We start from the raw sequence: 21,106 nt of genomic DNA on the forward strand, positions 1-21,106 counted from the left end.
AGCCACCCCCGTACAGGTGCTGAGCTGGCAGCCAGACACAGGGAGAGGGCATCAGAAGCACAAAGATGGCCGCTGAGTCCACACACTCACTGAGTTCTCCCAGGGACAGCACTACCTCCCCCCCCTTCCTTCCTTCTCCCCAACGCTGAGTTCTCTGCACACACAGCACGCTTTCCAATCTCTGCGCATGCGCACGCACACCCACCCGTGTGTGGGTGGATGCCCATGCCTTGTGGGCCCACGGAGCACTCATGACTCTTGAGGGATCTCATTCCCCACCGAAACTTTTCAGCTTCTTTCGTGTCCATTATGACTACGTGTGCAGTGGACTGATGTCTGTGCCATCGTGTGTACATGTTTATCTTCCAAACTCAATGTTGGGCAGAGCTCAAAATACATCTAGTGCTGCAATAATGTGTACGTGTGCGTATGTCTACGTGCATGAACAGTAGATGCATGTGTATGTTTATGTGTGCCTGTATCCACGTGTGTCTGTGTGCATGGACATGCACACATAAACAAATACATGGTACATATGTACTATATCGTGTATACTTGGTCTATAGGTATATATTCTATATACTGGACCTATGTTTATGGTACAATACAGTATAATATAGCAATTACCTCCATCATTAGGGACAGTAATGTCATATTTTGTGGCCATGCACTTCAGGTTGAGGAGTGGATGGATGACAGGATTAAAAAAAATCCATGAAGTTACTACACCTATAGAAAAGTTTCCAAGAGGAATTTTAGGTAAAAGTTGTATTATATTCAGAGAGATGCTTAAAAATAGTAGACTGTTTCAAAGACACTTAGTTTCCAAAGAGATGGTTTCTCATGGAGCTAGGAAGCTGTTTCTAGAACTTTTTTGAAAGCATCATTTCAAACAGACCTGCTCATTCTGATCCTATTTTTCCCAGGTGGTAGAAAATAATTATAAGCAATGACTGCGTCTAACTCTGCAGAGCGTGGCTTGCCTTTCCTATATTCAGACAGGCTTCTAGCACTTTCTACCCTTCTGCAGCAGGCCCATGATGAAAGGCAGATACCATGGGGCTCTACTCCTAGGGAATCAATATCACATGGTCCTTTAATCTCTCCCATTCCTGGAAACCTTGCCACGTGCTTCTCCTGAGCAGTTCTAACTAGCCCCGTCTCGTGAACAAAGCCAAAAACAAGAAAGGGACTTATTTTCTGGCTCAGATATGACTGCCATGTAAGACTCTCCTCTTGTTTTGCTCAGTTTGTGGCAAACATACTAGTTTAGAAAAACTGGAAGCAAGAAAAACCAATATGGGAAAAATTTACTCAATGGAATATTAAGTAGCCTTTCAAGAAGCAACGTGACCACTGTGGAATACCTGTTACCACAGGTATGTCACCCATCCCCAGGTTTAGGAGACGTAAGTTTTCTTGCTAAATTTCCACTATGACACCAAAATATTGCATATTCAAAAGATACAAATTAAAGTCAAAGGTAAAACTGAAACATGGCTCAATGACCAATCTCAAACACACAAATGTTTGCCTACTTTTGGCAACACGCAAACAAACAAAACCCCAAATTTGGATTTTGCTCTGTACGACCTACAAAACTTGAAGACTTCCTTCTTTCTCTCGCTACCCGTGTTGACACACAGAAGTCATCTCGATGGGCAGGGACGCTACTTCCCAAATTCAGCAAACATTTGGCCTGGGTAGCAGGACTCAACAATATACATTTCCCATACAGAGCGTGCAACTGACACATTTTTTGCCCCTGCAATAAGGATCAATATGATCAAGCAAAGGTTAAACACCAATTTGCTGAAAAAGACAAGCAAGTATGGCGTGGAACCCAAAAAGTAGGTTTTCTGTAGCTACAGCTGTCCCTCCCGACGGCTCACTGCCACGTCTGGGGCCTCGAGGGTTGGACATGAGTGGCTCTGGTAAGGACGCACCGTGGAGCCTGCCAGACGCTGGGAGAGGGTGCCATCGGGGGAGAGGCGCACGGCGAGGCCAGAAAGGCATGCCTCCACAAGGACAGGGCACTTACTGTGGCCGGTGGGGAGTGCGGGCGTGAAATTCAGGGACAGGATAGGACACTTACTGTGGCTGGCAGAGCGTGCGGGCGTGAAGTGCAGGGACGCCTTCGCTCCTTTCAGGCGCGTCTGCCCCCAGTACGCGATGGCCTGCAGCTCCACGGTGTAGCCACTGTCTGGCTGCAGTCTGTCCAGGATCACCGAATTCTGGGACTGCAGGAAAAGAGAAGATTCGCCAAGCCCGTTACAAACCGCTCTGCCTCTGCCACTCCTCTTCCTCACAAAGCCAGACGGTCCTCAGGAAGCATCTCGTCAGCCCCTGCCATACACGTGCCCTTAAGGGGCGCCTGGGTGGCGCAGTCGGTTAAGCGTCCGACTTCAGCCAGGTCACGATCTCGCGGTCCGTGAGTTCGAGCCCCGCGTCGGGCTCTGGGCTGATGGCTCAGAGCCTGGAGCCTGTTTCCGATTCTGTGTCTCCCTCTCTCTCTGCCCCTCGCCCGTTCATGCTCTGTCTCTCTCTGTCCCAAAAATAAAATTAAAACGTTGAAAAAAAAATTAAAAAAAAATCCAGTTTTACTATCAATATAAGTAGAACGCCCAAACATATTATTTGGGAATTGTGTTCCTTATCCAATTACTGGATCCTCTTTCATGAGTATAGAAGTGAACAATTCTACAACGCCCAGGTGACTCAATCAGTTGAGCATCAGACTCTGGATGTCAGCTCAGGTCATAGCTTCCCACCTGTGGGATCGAGACCCAGTCAGGCTCTGTGCCGACACCACGGAGCCTGCTTGGGATTCTGTCTCTCTGTCCCTCCCCTGCTCACTGTCTCTGTCTCTCAAAATAAATAAATAAACTTTAAAAAGTTTGAAAAAAAAAAGAATAATTCTGCTCTTGACTCTTCTAGACACCACCTCATGGAAAAAAGAGACATGTTTGCCATAAACTGATGGAGGCTTGTGTTAGCAGATACCTGGAAAAATTATGAGTTGTCCTTAACTGTATTTCTTTGATATTTATTCTAAATCTTCCATGAGTAAATTTCAATCAAAAGTGGTAGTAAAAATCATCCCGAGAAAATGCTTTAAGATTTTTTTAGTCATTGTCATCGTTAATGTCAACCACTCATCAGAGCTTGTGTGTGTGATGCACAGCCTTAAATGAAGCAAGTCAAAAACCTGTTTATTTGCCTGGTGGCTGGAGGCCAGAGAGTAATTCTACCAAAGACTGGGAGATCCAGTGACATCGGAGCGAACCAGCTGTGGGATGGTGGCTCCAAGACAGGAGCACAGCTTCAATAAGTCTGAGTCTGCTGCTCTTCCTAGGGTTACAGGAAAAGTAGGATACCAAAGTCCCTTGCAAGAACTCACGGTGAAGAAAAATAAGGTTACTGTCTTAGAATTCAAGACGTCTGTCAAACTATTACGCATGTGTTGACGTGAAAGAGCTCCTTGGCTGCAAGACTTGCCTACAAGTGGTCCAGGTGGTGGTATTACCAGTTATGAAAGCCGGACAGTGTGCATCAGTAATGTAACACCCAACCGCAGGCCACTGGTGGCACGCACTTTCCAGTGCGGACGATTCCAGTGTTATGTGTGCAGTGTGCCTGCTGCACGAAGGGCATCGTCTGAGATCACCAAAGACGGAATCACAGACACAAGACCCTTGTGTAAATTCCGCAATCACCTATTGGCATTCTGGTCTTCATTTTGGGTCTTGTGAGATCTCTTTTCAGCAAGAGAACATGCTTTTCATGGGCATTCCAGAACTGTGAGCATGATCCCTGCTGTAAATTATACATGGCATCGCTGTATGGTTCGGGCTTTTGAGGGATGAATTATCAGAACTCGGCCATCCTCATCAGCTTGGCTCTGCAATGCTGATGGGGCTGCATTTCCAGAATGGGAAGACTGAGCGTCAGACTCCAGACTGTGGCTGCTTCTCCCAGTGAGGTGGGGACTGTGCTCTGCGGCCCGCTACCTGGTACCGGTAGAGAAAACCCCTCCCAGGGCCTCGTGGTGGACGTTCTACCTCTCTTAACCTTTAGCGTGTCTGCCTAAACTACCGATTCTCAATTTCTCCTAGTCACGGTTTCCTGTCGGATTGCCTAGCCTTCTCCCTAAACTATTATCTCTCAGGTAAAAGAAAATTCACTTTTGAAAAAGCATCCCCTTTGAAAACCCCTTCTCTCCTTATTTACCAAGGATATTAGAATGGTATCTTAGGAAATGGGAACCTACTGATTCCCAAGAAGAAAATTTCATACTTTCTCACATTCTTACGCATTTTCCCAGTTTCTAATCTTAATGTCAGTTGGTCAGATTTTAACATGGAGAATTCAGTGATCCACATGACCTACAGCTTGCCCGCAGTGGATTCAAAAACAGAAGTCCCCCGTAAGACAGTGACCTACCATTTTGGCCACTCTGGCCCATTGACACTTTCAATTAAATTTGCAGTTCATGTTTTACTTATTTAATTGATAAAGAATAGAAGTAAATTGCAAAGTTTCCTGGTAACCCGTGATGCTGTTTGGTGACTGATGGTGGGTGTGTTTGTGTGTGTATGGGTACCATACGCGTTTCACACATCATATTCTGCTTCCGACCCCTATGATCCCTTCAGATCTCCCTATGAGATAATCATGCATTGCCAATGATCGCCTGCTGTGAAGTCCTTCAAAATAAAAGATGGAACAGTCAGGAAATTTCTTAAAAATAAAAACAAACTAGGCATCACAGCTAAATATCAAGGATACGGAGTTTTGGAGACGTGTTTTAGAATTCTAAATGGCACAGAAATTGGAATCTTCACCACAAAAAAAAAAAAAAGTCCTGCTATCCTTGTTTAAAACATTTTCAAACATTTGTTTTTTTTATGGAATTCAACTTTACAAATTAGGAGGAAGTTGTTTATGTAAGTTTTGTAACAACAAAGGAATGTGTACCAAAAGGAAACCGGGTAACTTTTATGCACTAAGAATTTCATACAATGCAAAATGTTCACTATCACAGAATCTCATTTCAGAACATGGTTCAGTGAAGATTTTCTTTCTTTCCATCTGGAAAATAAACCACTCCGAGTTCTTTTAATCAATGAGAGAAATATATTGTCAAACATGCATTTTCTAAGCTGTTTACTGTTCCACTGATTAGGTTACAGATGGAAATACCTTGCAACAGAAAAGCCAGGAACATTTGCTCTTTGATTTACAAGGATCTCAAGCACACCCAAAGAAAAAGATCTAAATGTAAAAGACATTTTGAATTATATCATTTTCTATGACTGGACAGTTAAGACAAAAATGATTTTTGTTCCTTCTCTTTCAGGAGTTTGGCCTGCTGTTTGGATGTGAGTCAGTCAACGGACTAAATGCAGCTGTTTTGTACCTAAAATGTCAAAGGCAAAAGCATCTGGCACAGCCCTCCATTCCTCGAACTTCCTCGGCCCAAACGAGAGGGATGGGAACCTTTCCTTCACCCATTCCTTCTCTCAGCTCAGCAGAGGCCACCTTTTCCCGTCAGCTGCCTTGACCTCCAGTACAACTCGGAAGACAACACTCTTCTTCTTGTTCCCACTTACCCCATCCGTAGTCTTTCTCCGCTTCTTTTTTGTTGGGACAAGTGACTTGGTGTTGACTGTCCAGCTCCAAAATACCTTGTAGTGATGCACGGGGATGTCTGGTTCCTCGGGGAGATCCCAGACGATGGCCACGGTCACGGTGCCGTCGCTGTTTACGGTGGAGTTGGCAAGCCGGAGATTGGCAGGCGCTGGGGGTGCAGAGGGATCTGAAATCCGGGAGAAAGATAAACCATAGGACTTGAGCACCCGGGTGACAGTGAAACCCATGTCCTTGTAGGTCTAATGACTACATGGTCAACACATGAGCACTGCACGGGCCATATTTGTAATCTAGAAGGCTCCTTGGAGGCATTTACGTATCACTATAACCCAGCTTCATCTTTACTGTGTTTGAAATTGATAAATGTTTATAAAACATGGCAAAATTCGATTTAGGTGGGTTGACATTAAGTAGGTCCGCAACGCAGAACTGCCTTGGAAAACTCTGGAAAGAGAAAGAGAGAAATGCGGCTCGTATGACTAACTGTTTTCATCTCAGTGGTTCTGTAACTTTTGATCCTCACTTCAAACAAGAGCAACAAAGGGATGTCAGCAAAAGTAAAGCAATTTTTGTCTTTTTTTAAAAAAATATGTATATTTTGAGAGAGAGAGAAACAGAGGCAGAGAGAGAGGGAGGGAGAGAGAGAGAGAGAGCAGGGGAGGGGCAAGGAGAGAGAGAGAATCCCAAGCAGGCTCTGAATTGTCAACACAGAAGCCGATGCAAAGCTTGATCTCACCAACTGCGAGATCAAGACCTGAGCCCACATCAAGAATCAAAAGACTTAACTGACTGAGCCACCCAGGCGACCCAAAAGCATTTTTTTTCTTAATCTACATTACAAATTGGATGACATATGGATGACAACCGTTTCTGTAATCTCACCATTTCTGGCTTGTCGCGTAAAGCAAAAGCTTCTTCGCCTCTCACAAGACAGATGAGGTTACTCTACAGACCTCCACTTTCAATATACATACAAAGATAAGCACCTACACAGAAAGCTAGATGGCCTTTCCTTCATTCTCCGCCACAAACTGAACAAGTGTAGATGCCACTCACCACAAGTGATTTACAGATGGATTTGTCTGAAGATGCTTTCCCAGAAAAATGCTGTCAATAATTGGAAGGGTAATGCCATGTGCATCACAAGTGCCAAGAAGTTACACCTAACTTGATATAAATGAAGATGACTGAGGGGATTTAGCCATGTTTTTACTGTCAAGATTGTTCGTGGTTTTAGAACAATGGGAACATGGATTATTTTTTTAAGTCTCTTACTTTTCTAGAGGTATATAAGGACTAGAGGCTTGGTTGATTGCTTAATTTTTATTTATTTTATTTTATTTTATTTTTTAATTTTTTTAACGTTTATTTATTTTTGAGACAGAGAGAGACAGAGCATGAACGGGGGAGGGTCAGAGAGAGGGAGACACAGAATCTGAAACAGGCTCCAGGCTCTGAGCTGTCAGCACAGAACCCAATGCGGGGCTCGAACTCACGGACTGCGAGATCATGACCTGAGCCAAAGTCGGCTGTTTAACCGACTGAGCCACCCAGGCACCCCGATTGCTTAATTTTTAAAAATTTTTTATGTTTATTTATTTTTGAGAGAGAGAGACAGAGTGCACATGGGGGTGGGGCAGAGTGACAGAGAGAGAGAGAGAGAGAGAGAGAGAGAGAGAGAGAGAGAGAGAGAATCCAAAGCAGGCTGCAGGCTCTGAGCTGTCAGCATAGAGCCCAATGCGGGGCTCAAACTCACAGACCTTGAGATCATGAACTGAGCCAAAGTCGGACACTTAACTGGCTGATCCATCCAGGTGCCACAGATTGCTTAATTTTTTTTAATGAGAACAGGAGAGCCTGGATGGCTCAGTTGGTTGAGAGACCAACTCATGATTTTGGCTCAAGTCATGACCCCAGGATCATGGGATTGAGTCCCTCTTCAGGCTCCGCACTGAGTGTAGAGCCTGCTTGGGGTTCTGTCTCTCATTCTCTCTCTTCTGTGGTGATAGATAGATAGATAGATAAAAAGATGAGAATATTTCATTGTTGTTTTTCAGGTAAGGTGAATCCAAAGCATGTTACGTGACAGTGTTGATGAGGTGGTTCTAATATTGTCAACTTTAGGAACCTTCTGGGAGCACCCAAGACATACACTGGGATACGCTGATTCGGTGAGTCCAAGTGGGGCACCTCTATGGATAGTTTATACGTTTACATAAACACGTATTTATGTTTTATGTAAAAGATCTTTCTCTGTGTAAAACACACATGAAAGTCTGATGACCTACCTGCAAGCTGGATCTTGGAAAGCATCACACCTGCCTGCAACAAGCCAAGAGGTGTGAACATGACTCAGCTCAATGTAAGCTGGAACACACTGGTCACAGTTACCCTGGGCGTGGGAAGCCCTGGACTCCTTGCTGTGCTGGCTGAGCAGAGCCCCAGGAACCGAACCTGGGTCATCGATGTGGCTATGACACCACCGAGCACTGCCCGGTGTTACAGGCACTTTCTCTACCTGACACGGCTCTGCTGAATTTCCCCTCGGTCCTGCGGGACCCGGATTCTCTTCTCTGCCTGATCCCTCCCCCCCCAACTTCATCCCCATGCTGCCGTGACTCAACAAGACGGCATCCGGCCCCCGAACTCAGGGACCTCTTCTCTCTCATGCACTGGCACTTTCTAGGGATCTCGTCCAGTCACGGCTTTACCCAAAGTCTGTGTGCTGCTGACTCTCAAATGTATGTCTTCCACACAGACTTTGTCCCAAACTCAGAGTCAAATATTTGGTGGTCAAGTCAGCTGCCTTTGGAGGTGCCAGGGCCAACTCAGAACTAATGTGTCCAGCACTCACGTCATAACTGTCCCCACGCCATGGGAGCCAACCCTTCAATAAACAGAAACTCCTCCTTCCACTTAACCAGACTGAAAACCTAGAAGTCAGACACTTCTGGGGCTCTCATATCCCCTCAGCAAACTCTGTTAGCACGGACTTCAAAATACATGCACAATATCTGCACCACAACCAGCACCCACACCACGCCAACGCCCTCCTTCCCCCATCACTGCCAAGGCCTCCTCTCAATGCTCCCTCACGTTGTGGCTGCCTCCCTGGAGCCCGTCCTAAATATACAGCCAGGCGTCCCTTATTCTGCACAGCCCTTAGTACCAACTGACTTACAACATCCTTTATGTCCTGTCCGCCTCCACTCACAAGAATGAAAGCTGTATGAGGGGAAGATTTGGTTTTTTATCTGTTTTGCTCAGAGATCCGTTTTATCTGTTTGTCTTCCCAGCATGGAGGCCAGTGCCTGGCACACATCAGGCTCTCAGCAAACAGTTGCTGGATGAATAGACGAATGACTTTGATTTGTGAGGGCGGTATTTCTGTTTCCATTTTAAACCCTGTCAGTTGGAACAGGTGAGTCCTAACAAGACAGTGAAGTGAACCAAGGGGCTGTCTCTGGCTTGAAACAAGAGACCGGAAGCAATCCCTCTTCCTGTAGGATTCGACCTGTATCCTAGGAAAAGGACTTACTGACTTTTCTGTGAGGGAACCTAGTTTGCAAGCTAATCATCTCTTCAAGGCAAGAAAAAAAATGTTAGTGCATAAGGATAATCACAGGTATACATGTTCTCAGGGATGTACCTGAATGTCTCTATGCTGAAAACAGGTGAATTCTCCAGTTATTGTAGGTTCATAGGAAGAGGTCAAACTCATCTCCTCTCCTAATAGAGAAATTCAAGTTTAACAAGGTCTGCTAGTATTAGGTATTGTGTTGTCTTAATATGCTCCATTCGGTACATAATTACTTAGTTCCCTAGAAAACTGTCCCGCACCTTGGATGTGATCATAATAATCCAGAAAAATACTCTCCCGTTTACAAAACGTTATGAAATGTGCAACATAACTCATGAGAACCACCTATGCAGAAATAATGCTTTCAAATATTTGAACTGGTAATATGTGCTTTATCTTACCTTAAAAGGAAAGCCCTTTCTGACAACTCACAATATCAAGACAGTATACTTCCGTTACCAAGATGAGACATCCCCAAAATAATCACTGTCCGATTACGAAGCCAACGGGAATTGTAGAGAGCATCTGGTTATTGCCCTGATTCTCCTCTGTAAGCCAGATACTCACGTGGCCATTCGTTCACTGTAGATGTCAGTGGAGAGGCAGCCTATCCTATGTGTCTAATCTGAAGGATTTCACTCGCAGTCTTAAAATTCCCATAGTCAAGCCATCCCCTGCCTTGTGACATGCTTCCCTTCATTACGAAGGAAAATATATTCCCTTTGCTGCATTACACGAAATCTCTTCTTTCCATTTGCCCGATGTCTTAATTGCATTAGAATTTAGAAATGTCTGCTTGGAAGTCTGCATGTGAGAAAGAAATACACACACAATCTATTATAATAAAGCCCTAAGGTACTGTACAGCTTATTCATTGGTGCTTTTTAAAAGAACGGTAAAGGCCTTAGGGTTGGAGAGATGAAGTGACTTGTCCAAGGTCATTCAGGTAATGGTGGCAGGGGAGTGGGGAGTGAGAATGAAAACGAGGGAAGAGGAAGGTGAGGCTCTAAAAACACACCCACACATGCCACATCTCTACATGTATTATATATCCTCACCACAACTATGGGCCAGTGTCCCTGGACACAAAACTTGGAAAGCCCTTTCACGGGGAAGGTGTCCGTGCTAGTAGCCTAGTGCAGGGCCTGACAAATGTCCTCAGGGAAGGGGCAGAGAGTAAACACTCCAGGATCTGCACACCAGACAGTCTCTGTGGTGACTACCTCACTCTGCTGCTATAGCTCAAAAGCAGACATGGAAAATACGTCAACACATGAGCTGTGTACCAATAAAACTTTACCTGTAAAAGAGAGCAGCGAGCCAAATTTGGACCCCAGGCCATAGATGGCCAACCCCTGAGTGTGAGTCTTTTCAAAAGCAGTGATACCATTAGCTTTTTGAAACTTGAGACGAGCACCATTTCTGATGTTACAAGTGTATGGTTGTGCTTTGTTGAGTCAACGTTGGAGTTTTGTTCCCCTTTTACAGATGAGGAAATGGAGGGCTGGAGAGTTTACATTCTAGAGTGTGTGTGTGTGTGTGCGGGGGGAGGGTCAGAGTCACATCACGAGACCAGTGCTCTCGGACCCCTCCCTCTGGGCTGAAATCAGGGCACTTCTCCCCCACCTTTCTGCTGCTTTCCACTCCCTCTGTGAGATCTCTCCAATTACCTGCAGAAACATTTCAGAAAGCAGAAAGGAATCACGCTTCCAAAGATAAGTGAAAGAGCAAGGCTGGGCTAGCTTCTGCTTACATACAGTTTCCAGCACAGGCTGTGTTGACCATTTGCCATGAATGGCCAATGTTAGCTCTGGACAGAAACAGTTCCTTTCATTAACGATCTTATGTGGTGCTTCAAGCCAAGGAGGCGTGGGTTTCAGAAGGAGAGGTTTAAGGTTTCACTCTGTCTTTAACTTTAGGTGGGTAACGAATGCCACAAGTGAATGGGTAGCATACAAACAGCAAGGAGAACAACCCGTATAAATAAATAATATACACATACACATGTATATTCATGCGCGAATAGAGGAACAACATACATTCTAAGAAAATGGATGTAAATTTTATCACCTACTTGATTTCCTCAAATAATATCGAAAGACCAAACCTCCCACTGAAACGCATCACAGGAATATGTCTTAAGGGAAGTGACAGTGACCAAGTGGATATTTAAAATTTTTTTAATGTTTATGTTTGAGAGAGAAAGAGAGACAGAACGTGAGTGGGGGAGGGGCAGAGAGAGAAAGAGGGAGACACAGAATCTGAAACAGGCTCCAGGCTCCGAGCTGTCAGCACAGAGCCCGACGCGGGGCTCAAACTCACAAATGGTGAGATCATGACATGAGCCAAGTCAGATGCTTAACCGACTGAGCCTACCAGATGCCCCCCAAGTGGATATTTTTAAAGCAGTGGTATTACTACCCACAAGTTCTCCACCTGAATTAGAAGGTTGGTTCTAATAGGTCAGTTTTCTTTTTCTTTCCAGACTCAGCAGTTGGGATAGTTTTCCTTCCCTCACTAAGAAAGGAAGGAAGGGGGGCGCCTGGGTGGCGCAGTCGGTTAAGCGTCCGACTTCAGCCAGGTCACGATCTCGCGGTCCGTGAGTTCGAGCCCCGCGTCGGGCTCTGGGCTGATGGCTCAGAGCCTGGAGCCTGTTTCCGATTCTGTGTCTCCCTCTCTCTCTGCCCCTCCCCTGTTCATGCTCTGTCTCTCTCTGTCCCAAAAATAAATAAAAACGTTGAAAAAAAAATTTTTTTAATAAAAAAAAAGAAAGGAAGGAAGGAAGGAAGGAGGAAGGAAGGAAGGAAGGAAGGAAGGAAGGAAGGAAGGGGGAAGGAAGGAAGGAAGGAAGGAAGGAAGGAAGGAAGGAAGGAAAGAAAGAAGGAAAGAAAGAGGGAAGGAGAGAAGGAAGGAAGGAAGGAAGGAAGGAAGGAAGGAAGGAGGGAAGGAGGGAAGGAAGGAAGGAAAGAGGGAGGGAAGGAGGGAAGGAAGGAAGGAAGGAAAGAAGGAAGGAAGGAAAGAAAGAAGGAAGGAAGGAAGGAGGGAAGGAAGGAAGGAAGGAAGGAGGAAGGAAGGAAAGAGGGAAGGAGAGAAGGAAGGAAGGAGGAAGGAAGGAAAGAGGGAAGGAGAGAAGGAAGGAAGGAAGGAAGGAAGGAAGGAAGGAAGGAGGGAGGGAAGGAGGGAAGGAAGGAAGGAAGGAGGGAGGGAAGGAGGGAAGGAAGGAAGGAAGGAAAGAAGGAAGGAAGGAAAGAAAGAAGGAAGGAAGGAAGGAGGGAAGGAAGGAAGGAAGGAAGGAGGAAGGAAGGAAAGAGGGAAGGAAGGAAGGAAGGAAGGAAGGAAGGAAGGAAGGAAGGAAGAAGGAAGGAAAGAAGGAGGGAAGGAGGGAAGGAAGGAAGGAAGGAAGGAAGGAAGGAGGGAAGGAAGGAGAAAGGAAGGAAGGAAAGAGGGAAGGAGGGAAGGAAGGAAGGAAGGAGGAAGGAAGGAAAGAGGGAAGGAGGGAAGGAAGGAAGGAAGGAGGAAGGAAGGAAAGAGGGAAGGAGGGAAGGAAGGAAGGAAGGAGGAAGGAAGGAAGGAAGGAAAGAAGGAGGGAAGGAAGGAAGGAAGGAAGGAAGGAAGGAAGGAGGGAAGGAAGGAGAAAGGAAGGAAGGAAAGAGGGAAGGAAGGAAGGAAGGAAGGAAGGAAGGAGGAAGGAAGGAAAGAGGGAAGGAAGGAAGGAAGGAAGGAAGGAGGAAGGAAGGAAGGAAGGAAAGAAGGAGGGAAGGAGGGAAGGAAGGAAGGAAGGAAGGAAGGAAGGAAGGAGGGAAGGAAGGAGAAAGGAAGGAAGGAAAGAGGGAAGGAGGGAAGGAAGGAAGGAAGGAGGAAGGAAGGAAAGAGGGAAGGAAGGAAGGAAGGAGGAAGGAAGGAAAGAGGGAAGGAAGGAAGGAAGGAGGAAGGAAGGAAGGAAGGAAGGAAGGAAAGAAGGAGGGAAGGAAGAAGGAAGGAAGGAAGGAAGGAAGGAAGGAAGGAAGGAAGGAAGGAAGGAAGGAATCACCGTGCAGTATCTAGACACACAACTCATACGTCTTTAGAAAGCTGCAGAAGGTACCCTAAGTAGTAAATAGTTCTAGGACACACGTATCGTGGAGTCTTGCCCAGTGGAAATGGCACACACAGATCAGCTGTGGGACAGCATAAAAAGTCACAGGTCCCGAGGAGCAGGGGGGACTTTACTAGTATCACTGATGTCTGTTCTCATTTTACTAACACTCCATAATGTACGCACAGAATAACATCCAGCGTGAGACTTGTGTGCTCTGAAAACAACACGGTCTTCGTCCTTTCCTTTTTAACGTATACTGGGCTCACGGGAAAACAGACAAGAAATGTGTAGGAAACGCCTCAAATTTGGAGGGACATGAATATAGTAACTAGAAAATGACATATTAGCTTAGCAACAGAAGGTGGACTTTTACAGTGTTCCCTCTACATCCCTTTAACGTTTGCTGTTTCCGAATGGTCAACTGATACTGACCAGTCTTAAACATCCAAATGTTTGCCTGCTTTCGGCAACATGCAAAAAAAAACCAAAAAACAAAAAAAACAAAAAACAACCAAAAACCCAAAATTCGGATTTTGCTCTGTACAACCTACAAAACTTGAAGACTTCCTTCTTTCTCTTGCTACGTACATTGACACACAGAAGTCATCTGGATGGGCAGGGACATTACTTCCCAAATTCAGCAAACGTTTGGCCCAGGTAGTAGGACTCACCAATATACATTTCCAATATGGGGCAGGCAACACACATGCATTTTGTGTCCCTTCAGTAAGTATCCATACGGTCAAACGAAGGTTAAACACCAATTTGCTGAAAAAGGCGAGCAAGTATGGCGTGGAACCCAAAAAGTAGGTTTTCTGTAGCTACAGCTGTCCCTCCCGACGGCTCACTGCCACGTCTGGGGCCTCTGAGGGTTGGACATGAGTGGCGCTGGTACGGACACACCGTGGAGCCTGCCAGACGCTGGGAGAGGGTGCCATCAGGGGAGAGGCGCACGGCGAGGCCAGAAAGGCACGCCTTTCTCGGGTTATTGCCACCGTCTGACACAGGAAGGGGACCGGGGACCTTTAGGAACGCGGGCATTCCTTTTGTGAAACTGTGAATGTATTTATTTTGAACCACAGCAGAACATGTCCGTGATCTGCTGTAGCAGGAATCCCGTGGCCGTGGAGCCCGAGCCCTGCAGACCCCCGCATCCCAGTGTCAGTCCCTGCACCTCACGGCTTCAGGACGCATGGCTAACTTGGGAACCCAGCTCCTCAGCTGGCCCGGCCAGCGGCCAGAGCTCTGCCCGTGTGTGGACGCATGTCCCCGCGGAATAGCGTGCATCTGAGGACTGAGTCCCCACAGCAAGGAGTTCGGTCGCCCACAGTGACAACCAGTATGGGAACCGGCCTCTTACCCTCTTCCTTCTCTTCCTCCCTGCCTCACCTCCCATCTCCCTTGTTCCCTGGACGGCCTCCCGAGTAAGCCACTTGCGCTCAAAGCTCTCAGGCGCAGTGGCACCCTCTGTTCCTATGTGCCGTGCTTCCCGTGGTTTGTTCCAATGCAACAGGACACAAAAATTCTGGTACACCCTAGGATGTGGCAGCGGGGTGAAAGAAAGGTGCTTCATCCTAGCAGTGACCGAGGAAGGTGAGTCGCCATGTGGAAGCATTACCATTCCTAGTTTCCAAATCAGGGGACAGAAACCAGAAAGAGACATTATGCATTAGGATACCGAATTATTTGTCATCTTCATTTTTAACGTCAAAGCCGATTTTCCTTCTTAAGTACCGGGGGAAAGGTGGGAGAGGACTTAAATAAGTGAATACAGAAATTATCCCAACCTCTCTTTTGGGCTTTCTGTTGCCAGCAAAAATTACTGATTTTCTCTATTTTATAATCACGCATTTCTTCTGGGGGACGTACGGGCTAACAGCATCTACCAACGTAGCAACAACTCAGAACTTTCTGTACAAATCATCACTCTGAGGGGCTGAGATGAAGTTACTGGAAAATACATGAGTTAAAAGGAAATTAACTTAGTTAACAGCCAATCCATTCTGGCAAACCACAGACTAATTTTGTATTTAAACATAACCATAAAGAAGAGAATGAGAAGAATTTTGGCTTCTCCACGAAAATCAGGATTAAGGCCAATGAATAGCAGGCAGAAAGCATAAGCTAAATGAAACCCATTTTATCAAGTTTTTTTTTTCTTTCTGTATTTAATTTGCCTTTTATTTTCAGATGTGTTTATTGTAGATGGAAAAAAATCCCTTCCCCCTTCGCCTTTCCCTTGACCCAGACTTAAGTGATCAAGGCTGGCCCTCTACCCAACTCAAATACACTAGAAATTACTTACCCTTTGCACAGACTATTATTTTAGAAGCAATAATTCTTTCTCAAAGCAATTTTAAACCACTCGAGGACTTACAACTGGTATAGTTTCAGTTCTGGAGCACAGCGGGAATAAATGGGGTTTCATGAAATGAAAACGTACCATTTTTTGAAACATGGCAGTGTTAAAATGTTTTATTTCCTGCTTTTGCAAACATGCTCCATAGCTATAGATCTCCCTGGGAGGAACATTCTAGATTGTGTGATTCTTGCACGCTCACAAACCTAAAGTGTTTGTGCAGGTTTCGTAATCACCTCTAATATGGTTTCAGCGAAGCCGCATCACAAAATGATGGGAGTATTATAATTGCGCTCAACGGTTGAAGATTTCCTCCAGGACTTGTCCAAAGGATGCCTGACCATTTACAAGACGGCGACACATCTTTCCCCAGTTACCCGATCTCGTCAAATGTAGAATGAGGATCTTACTGGGGAAAAATTGTGTTAACAACCTTATTGGAATTTAACGTACATATGATAAAACTCACCCACATTAAATGAACCAGCCAGTGACTTTTCGAATTTACTGAGGTGGCCCACCAGCATCACTCACTGGCAACTTCACTCTTCACTCTTCCGGGCAACTCACTTCTGGCTTCGTCCAAAGTACCATCACCTTCGCCCAGGATCGTTAGAGTGGCCTCCCCCGGCATCCCTGCTTCCCCCTCCTCTCCCCTCTCGTCTCCTTTCACACACATCTCTTTCTCAGCAAAACCCTCGTCTGCCTTCGCTAAGACTGTAAAAAAAACGAATACCCTTCCTTAGTATTGTCCTGAGTTCTATTCTATCATCAGTAATCACTATCCTACTTTACAACAGTATTTTGCTTATTAATCTTACTGTTTCCTCACACTCCCAAGTGGAATAAATATGTGTGTGTGTGTGTGTGTGTGTGTGTGTGTGTTCCACAAGAGCAGATAGTTTTTTTCCTTTTGTTCATTTATTATCCTCTGTGCCCAGAACAGTGCCTGATACATATAGGTGCTCAACAAATATTTGTTGAATACAAAAAGGAATGAAACATGAGTGATCCAAGGAGAAGGTAAAGATGCAAAACTAACTTTGTTCTACAGCAGGGAGGCTCCTGGGGGGTTCTCACAGGGGAAGACAGTGCCCCACAAATCACTGTGAATACCACAAGTCCCTCCATTGTACACTTAAGAGGAATGATTGTAATGATGCAATAATTATATTTCAAGGGGTTTAAAAACTGTTTTCCCAGTGAGGCCCATTTCTACATTTGATGAAACTGGAGTAAGGTGGGGAAAGACGTGGTGTCACCCTGTAAATGGTTAAGGATCCTTTAGACCAGTCCTGGAAGGAAATGTCTTTGACCATTTAGCCAGTGTATTACATTTCCATGGTAGTTTGATGCATTTTTGCTGGAAAAAGACTAGGATCTACTATGAATTCTGCAAACGTCTTTGGTTTGCAATAACGAGTCTGGGATGCTGAGGGTTGGATGTGTTTGGAAAATGAGTAACTAGAAGAGAGTAATGGTGACTGTGATGTTTCCCCAACATAGTGCATTCTCATTCAACAAGAGCCCCTTTAAATTTGAGGGATGCAGCCGTGATTCTAGACGACTAAGGTGCTCAGACACACGGCAGGGATATTGGGACAGCATGGCCTGGCTGCTTCCTCGGAACGGGTGCCTCTTAGGCAGTTGGAAGCTACATGACCGGCCCTGGAAACTCAACAGAGCCCTGCCCAGATCCCACCCCATCCCTAAAGGTATTCCACATCTGTCTCCAAAGGCTGCAAAGTGCTTCTGCCCACGTATTTGCAGCCCTGACCTGAGCCACCAGGCGACCTGCAGCAGCAGAACAGATGGTAACACAGTTCGGCCACTTTGTGCCTGGCTCGCCTTTGACTCATGACACCCAAGTTGATCCTCACCTCCGAACCCACTGTGAATTAATTATTTCACTTCCCTCTCTAAATCATCAGGCCAACTGGAGACAGCCTCGAGACAAGGTCTGATGTCCGTGATTCCACTTTTAAACTTTGGATTTGCCTCCATGGAGGGAAAAAATGCACTTTTCCTTTCTTAAAAGTTCTTTTTCAAAAAAAAGAGAGAGTTAAAAGTCTACAACACACACTGTAATAGGATCCAAATATGAAATTATTTTGGTTGCAAGCTTTCCACTGAAGACCAATCCTGCGGCAGAAGTCGCAAGTCAGAGCAGCCCGTTCAAACCCTCCCGTAACATACGTATGACTGATGTCATAAGCCTTCTGTTATGCATTAATATCACAAAGCGTTTTGTTTAAAATAAATCTGAATTCGCTTCCACGTAAGACGAGAGCGACCAGTTAGTAGGTGAACAAGCCGACCAGCCTGGCTCTGAGATGAGGTTTTGTAACACACGTATAATGAACGCTGGAGGGGCACAGCCATCTAAACACGACTGGGGGAATACACATGGAGGGAACACTCATATCTAACCTGGGTATGCCTTCAACTACAATACGGTGACTGTGAGGGGGTGACTCGGGGTTTAGATTCTGGGTGTGGTGAAATAAAAGAGATTAACTCACATGCAATATGACAACCGTTTCAAGAAAAGCCGCACAGTCTAAAGTAGCTCAAACTAAACCCTCCCCTCCAAAAATTAATTCACTGGTGACTGACACAGAATATCTCGAGGCTAAGACTCAACACAAGTTGATAATGGAAAACCACCAGTTCGAAGTTGAGAAAACCCCACTAGATTATCTTGTGCGATGTTTGGAAGGTATAAAGCCCAATGACGGTCTTAATCGTATATTCACACGCTGCCTTCAAACACATCTGGTCCTTTTTGCCAACAACAGCAAAGCCACCTGCTGAGCAGCTGTGAATAGGAACGTGGGGACACGAGGGATGTGCATCCCAGGTATGCCGGGAGGGGGAGGGGAGCGAGGGGTCAGGAAAGTGAGACTGACCTTTGGAAGAGCGGAAGTGTTTGCTGGGGGCGGTGAAGCCTCGGGTCCCATGCACGTTGACACCTGCCACTCGGAACTGGTACCACCTGCTGGGTCGTATGTCAGTCAGCTGGACCCGCTCATCTGTGGTCTGGGGGGGAGATGTCACAGAGCACTGAGAACCCTTTTACCCAGACATGTCAACTGGGTCTGTCATAAAAGTGCACCACCTCATCAGCCAACGCCACGCTGCCTTGACGTCCCTGTGCCCTTGTGCCTAAGTGTGGGGACCGTGCTCAGTTATGAGAAGAGCTATCAGGGGTCAAGGAATTTCTAGGGCGTTTCAAGTGTTTAATTCCATTCATAGGTATTTCACCCCAAAGAGTTAAAGATCTCTGGAGTCAAAACCATATGAACATGGCTGAGCTACTTGAGTCTGGTGACTAAATACAGCACTAAACCCATGAGGGTTTTAATCGCTAAGTTATACATATGAGCGAATATATACATGAGCTAATCATTACATTATAGGCAAGAAAATGAAATCACCTTTCAATTATAGAAGAAAAATGCCTCTTTAACTTGCTTGCCAAATAGAATCTTGGGAGTCAGATGGAGACTCACATGCTTTAAAGAGCGCTAACAATTTCTGGAAGTATGTTGCAACCCGAGCCTTTTTTCCCTATTTGAGTAAATCACGTATGATCTGCAAGGACCCGGTCGTGCTTCTCAAGGGTGAGGCGTGTTGATATCTCTCTGTCCAATAAAATGTCCAAAGGAAAAAAAGTGGGCAGTGGTGAAGGTGCCCGGGTTTGGCTGAGTCTCCTGCTGGAGTCACAAGACTTCAATTAACCTCCCACCTCATCAGAGCTGAGGGGAACCATACCCGCTTTCCCGACAATCTGTGGGGGCGGACCCCTGCACTGACTTCAAGAGCCAAATCCCCACATGCGGGGCCTCACTGACCCAGTGAGTTGCCCAGTGCCAAACCCAATGTGCGCTCAGTGCGTGAAAGTGAGCAAGTGGGATTGAACTGAAACCTCCTTAGCCCGGGTCCACAATAACTTCTTGCAAAGGGGTGTCACATTTACTTTAATATCTAAGGGAAGAGAAACATTTCCGAGACAAAGGGAAAGCTATGAACTCTCACATGTGGCTTTCTACCTCATTTAGCAAACTGCGAGGCGACCCTTCCACAGACATCACCATTTACTTTTAACTTTTAGTTTAAAAACCTGAAGCCAGCACGTTCCCCATAGCATTTAGCAGACAAAGAAGGCAGGGTGGAAGGAAGAGAAAGAAAGATGTGAACTAGTTAATAATAATAATAGTAATAATTACATTACTATTAATGTATTATATATTAATATAAATAGAATTGTAATATAAAATATTATACACATTTATAAAATTTATTATTATTATTCAAGATCTTCTCTATCTTCAAAAAAAGGAATAAGAGACATGATCTTCTTGTCCATTACTTTCATAAATCTTTAAATAATTCGTAAAATTTACAAGTGAGATTGTACCATTAAGGAACATATCATGTATGTTGGCTGTATGCCAAACACCTTTATGTTTTAGTAAAGCAAAAAAAAATTTTTAAGAAAATAGGAATCAGGGGCGCCTGGGTGGCGCAGTCGGTTAAGCGTCCGACTTCAGCCAGGTCACGATCTCGCGGTCCGGGAGTTCGAGCCCCGCGTCAGGCTCTGGGCTGATGGCTCGGAGCCTGGAGACTGTTTCCGATTCTGTGTCTCCCTCTCTCTCTGCCCCTCCCCCGTTCATGCTCTGTCTCTCTCTGTCCCAAAAATAAATAAAAAACGTTGAAAAAAAATTAAAAAAAAAAAAGAAAATAGGAATGAAACAATTCCTAAATTTATTTGAGCAGGCATTTTCCCCACTCATTTGTTCATTTATTTAGGAGTGTCTAAATTATTTTAGTGTTTATCCTCTTTGAGATACTATTAGAAAAGAACCAACTTCCTCCTCCAAACACTCGCACCCTGAAACTGATTCTGCATCTACTGGAAACAATAACGGGAATCGGGTCCTTGGAGAAAAATGACCCGATCCACTTAAGGTCAGAATCTGTGCCTCCAGACACATGTGGAGAAGGCGTTTCAGCTGCTGAGGACATGAGGCAGGTTCACACTGAGAATCTGTTCATTTTCTAGAACCGTGTAGTTTTCTTGCAGCTGGCAGTCCGTTTAGCAGCTCTTAAAAAGAAAGAAAATATTTTGCTTTTCTCATCAGCGAGACAGAAAAGGAAGCAGCACGGGTCAAGATAAACCCCAAGCGTACTCCATGCAGGTGGGGTATCAGTGTGTAAGCTGAGCGGGACGGAGGAAGCACTTAGCAAAGATTTAGGAGCTGACGGCTACTTCCCACTAAGGGCTTTTGCGATAGGAATCTTCCTCCATGCTACTCAAGTCCTTGTGTAGAAGGAAGGCTTGAAATCCAGGAGAAACAGGAGTCGTGTAGATGGTCCAATGGCCTGTGAACTAGTCCTAGTAGTGTTATGTTTCTTTGACTCTGGCCGGTGTTAA

The 21,106-nt window shown here is 45.4% G+C and overlaps 1 protein-coding gene across 1 annotated transcript in view; it reads right to left on the reverse strand.

Annotated features, from left to right (window-relative positions):
- Positions 1-21,106, reverse strand: part of ANOS1 (anosmin 1) — a 189,383-nt gene that overhangs the window by 28,414 nt on the left and 139,863 nt on the right. Inside the window, exons 6-8 of the mRNA XM_043570790.1 lie at positions 18,579-18,708; positions 5,613-5,818; positions 2,096-2,240 (exon numbers count right to left, since the gene is read on the reverse strand). Of these exons, the coding sequence (XP_043426725.1) occupies positions 2,096-2,240; positions 5,613-5,818; positions 18,579-18,708 (481 nt within the window). The remainder of the gene's footprint in view (positions 1-2,095; positions 2,241-5,612; positions 5,819-18,578; positions 18,709-21,106) is intronic.

The sequence above is a fragment of the Prionailurus bengalensis genome, chromosome X (assembly GCF_016509475.1).
Source record: "Prionailurus bengalensis isolate Pbe53 chromosome X, Fcat_Pben_1.1_paternal_pri, whole genome shotgun sequence".
Lineage (NCBI taxonomy): Eukaryota > Metazoa > Chordata > Mammalia > Carnivora > Felidae > Prionailurus > Prionailurus bengalensis.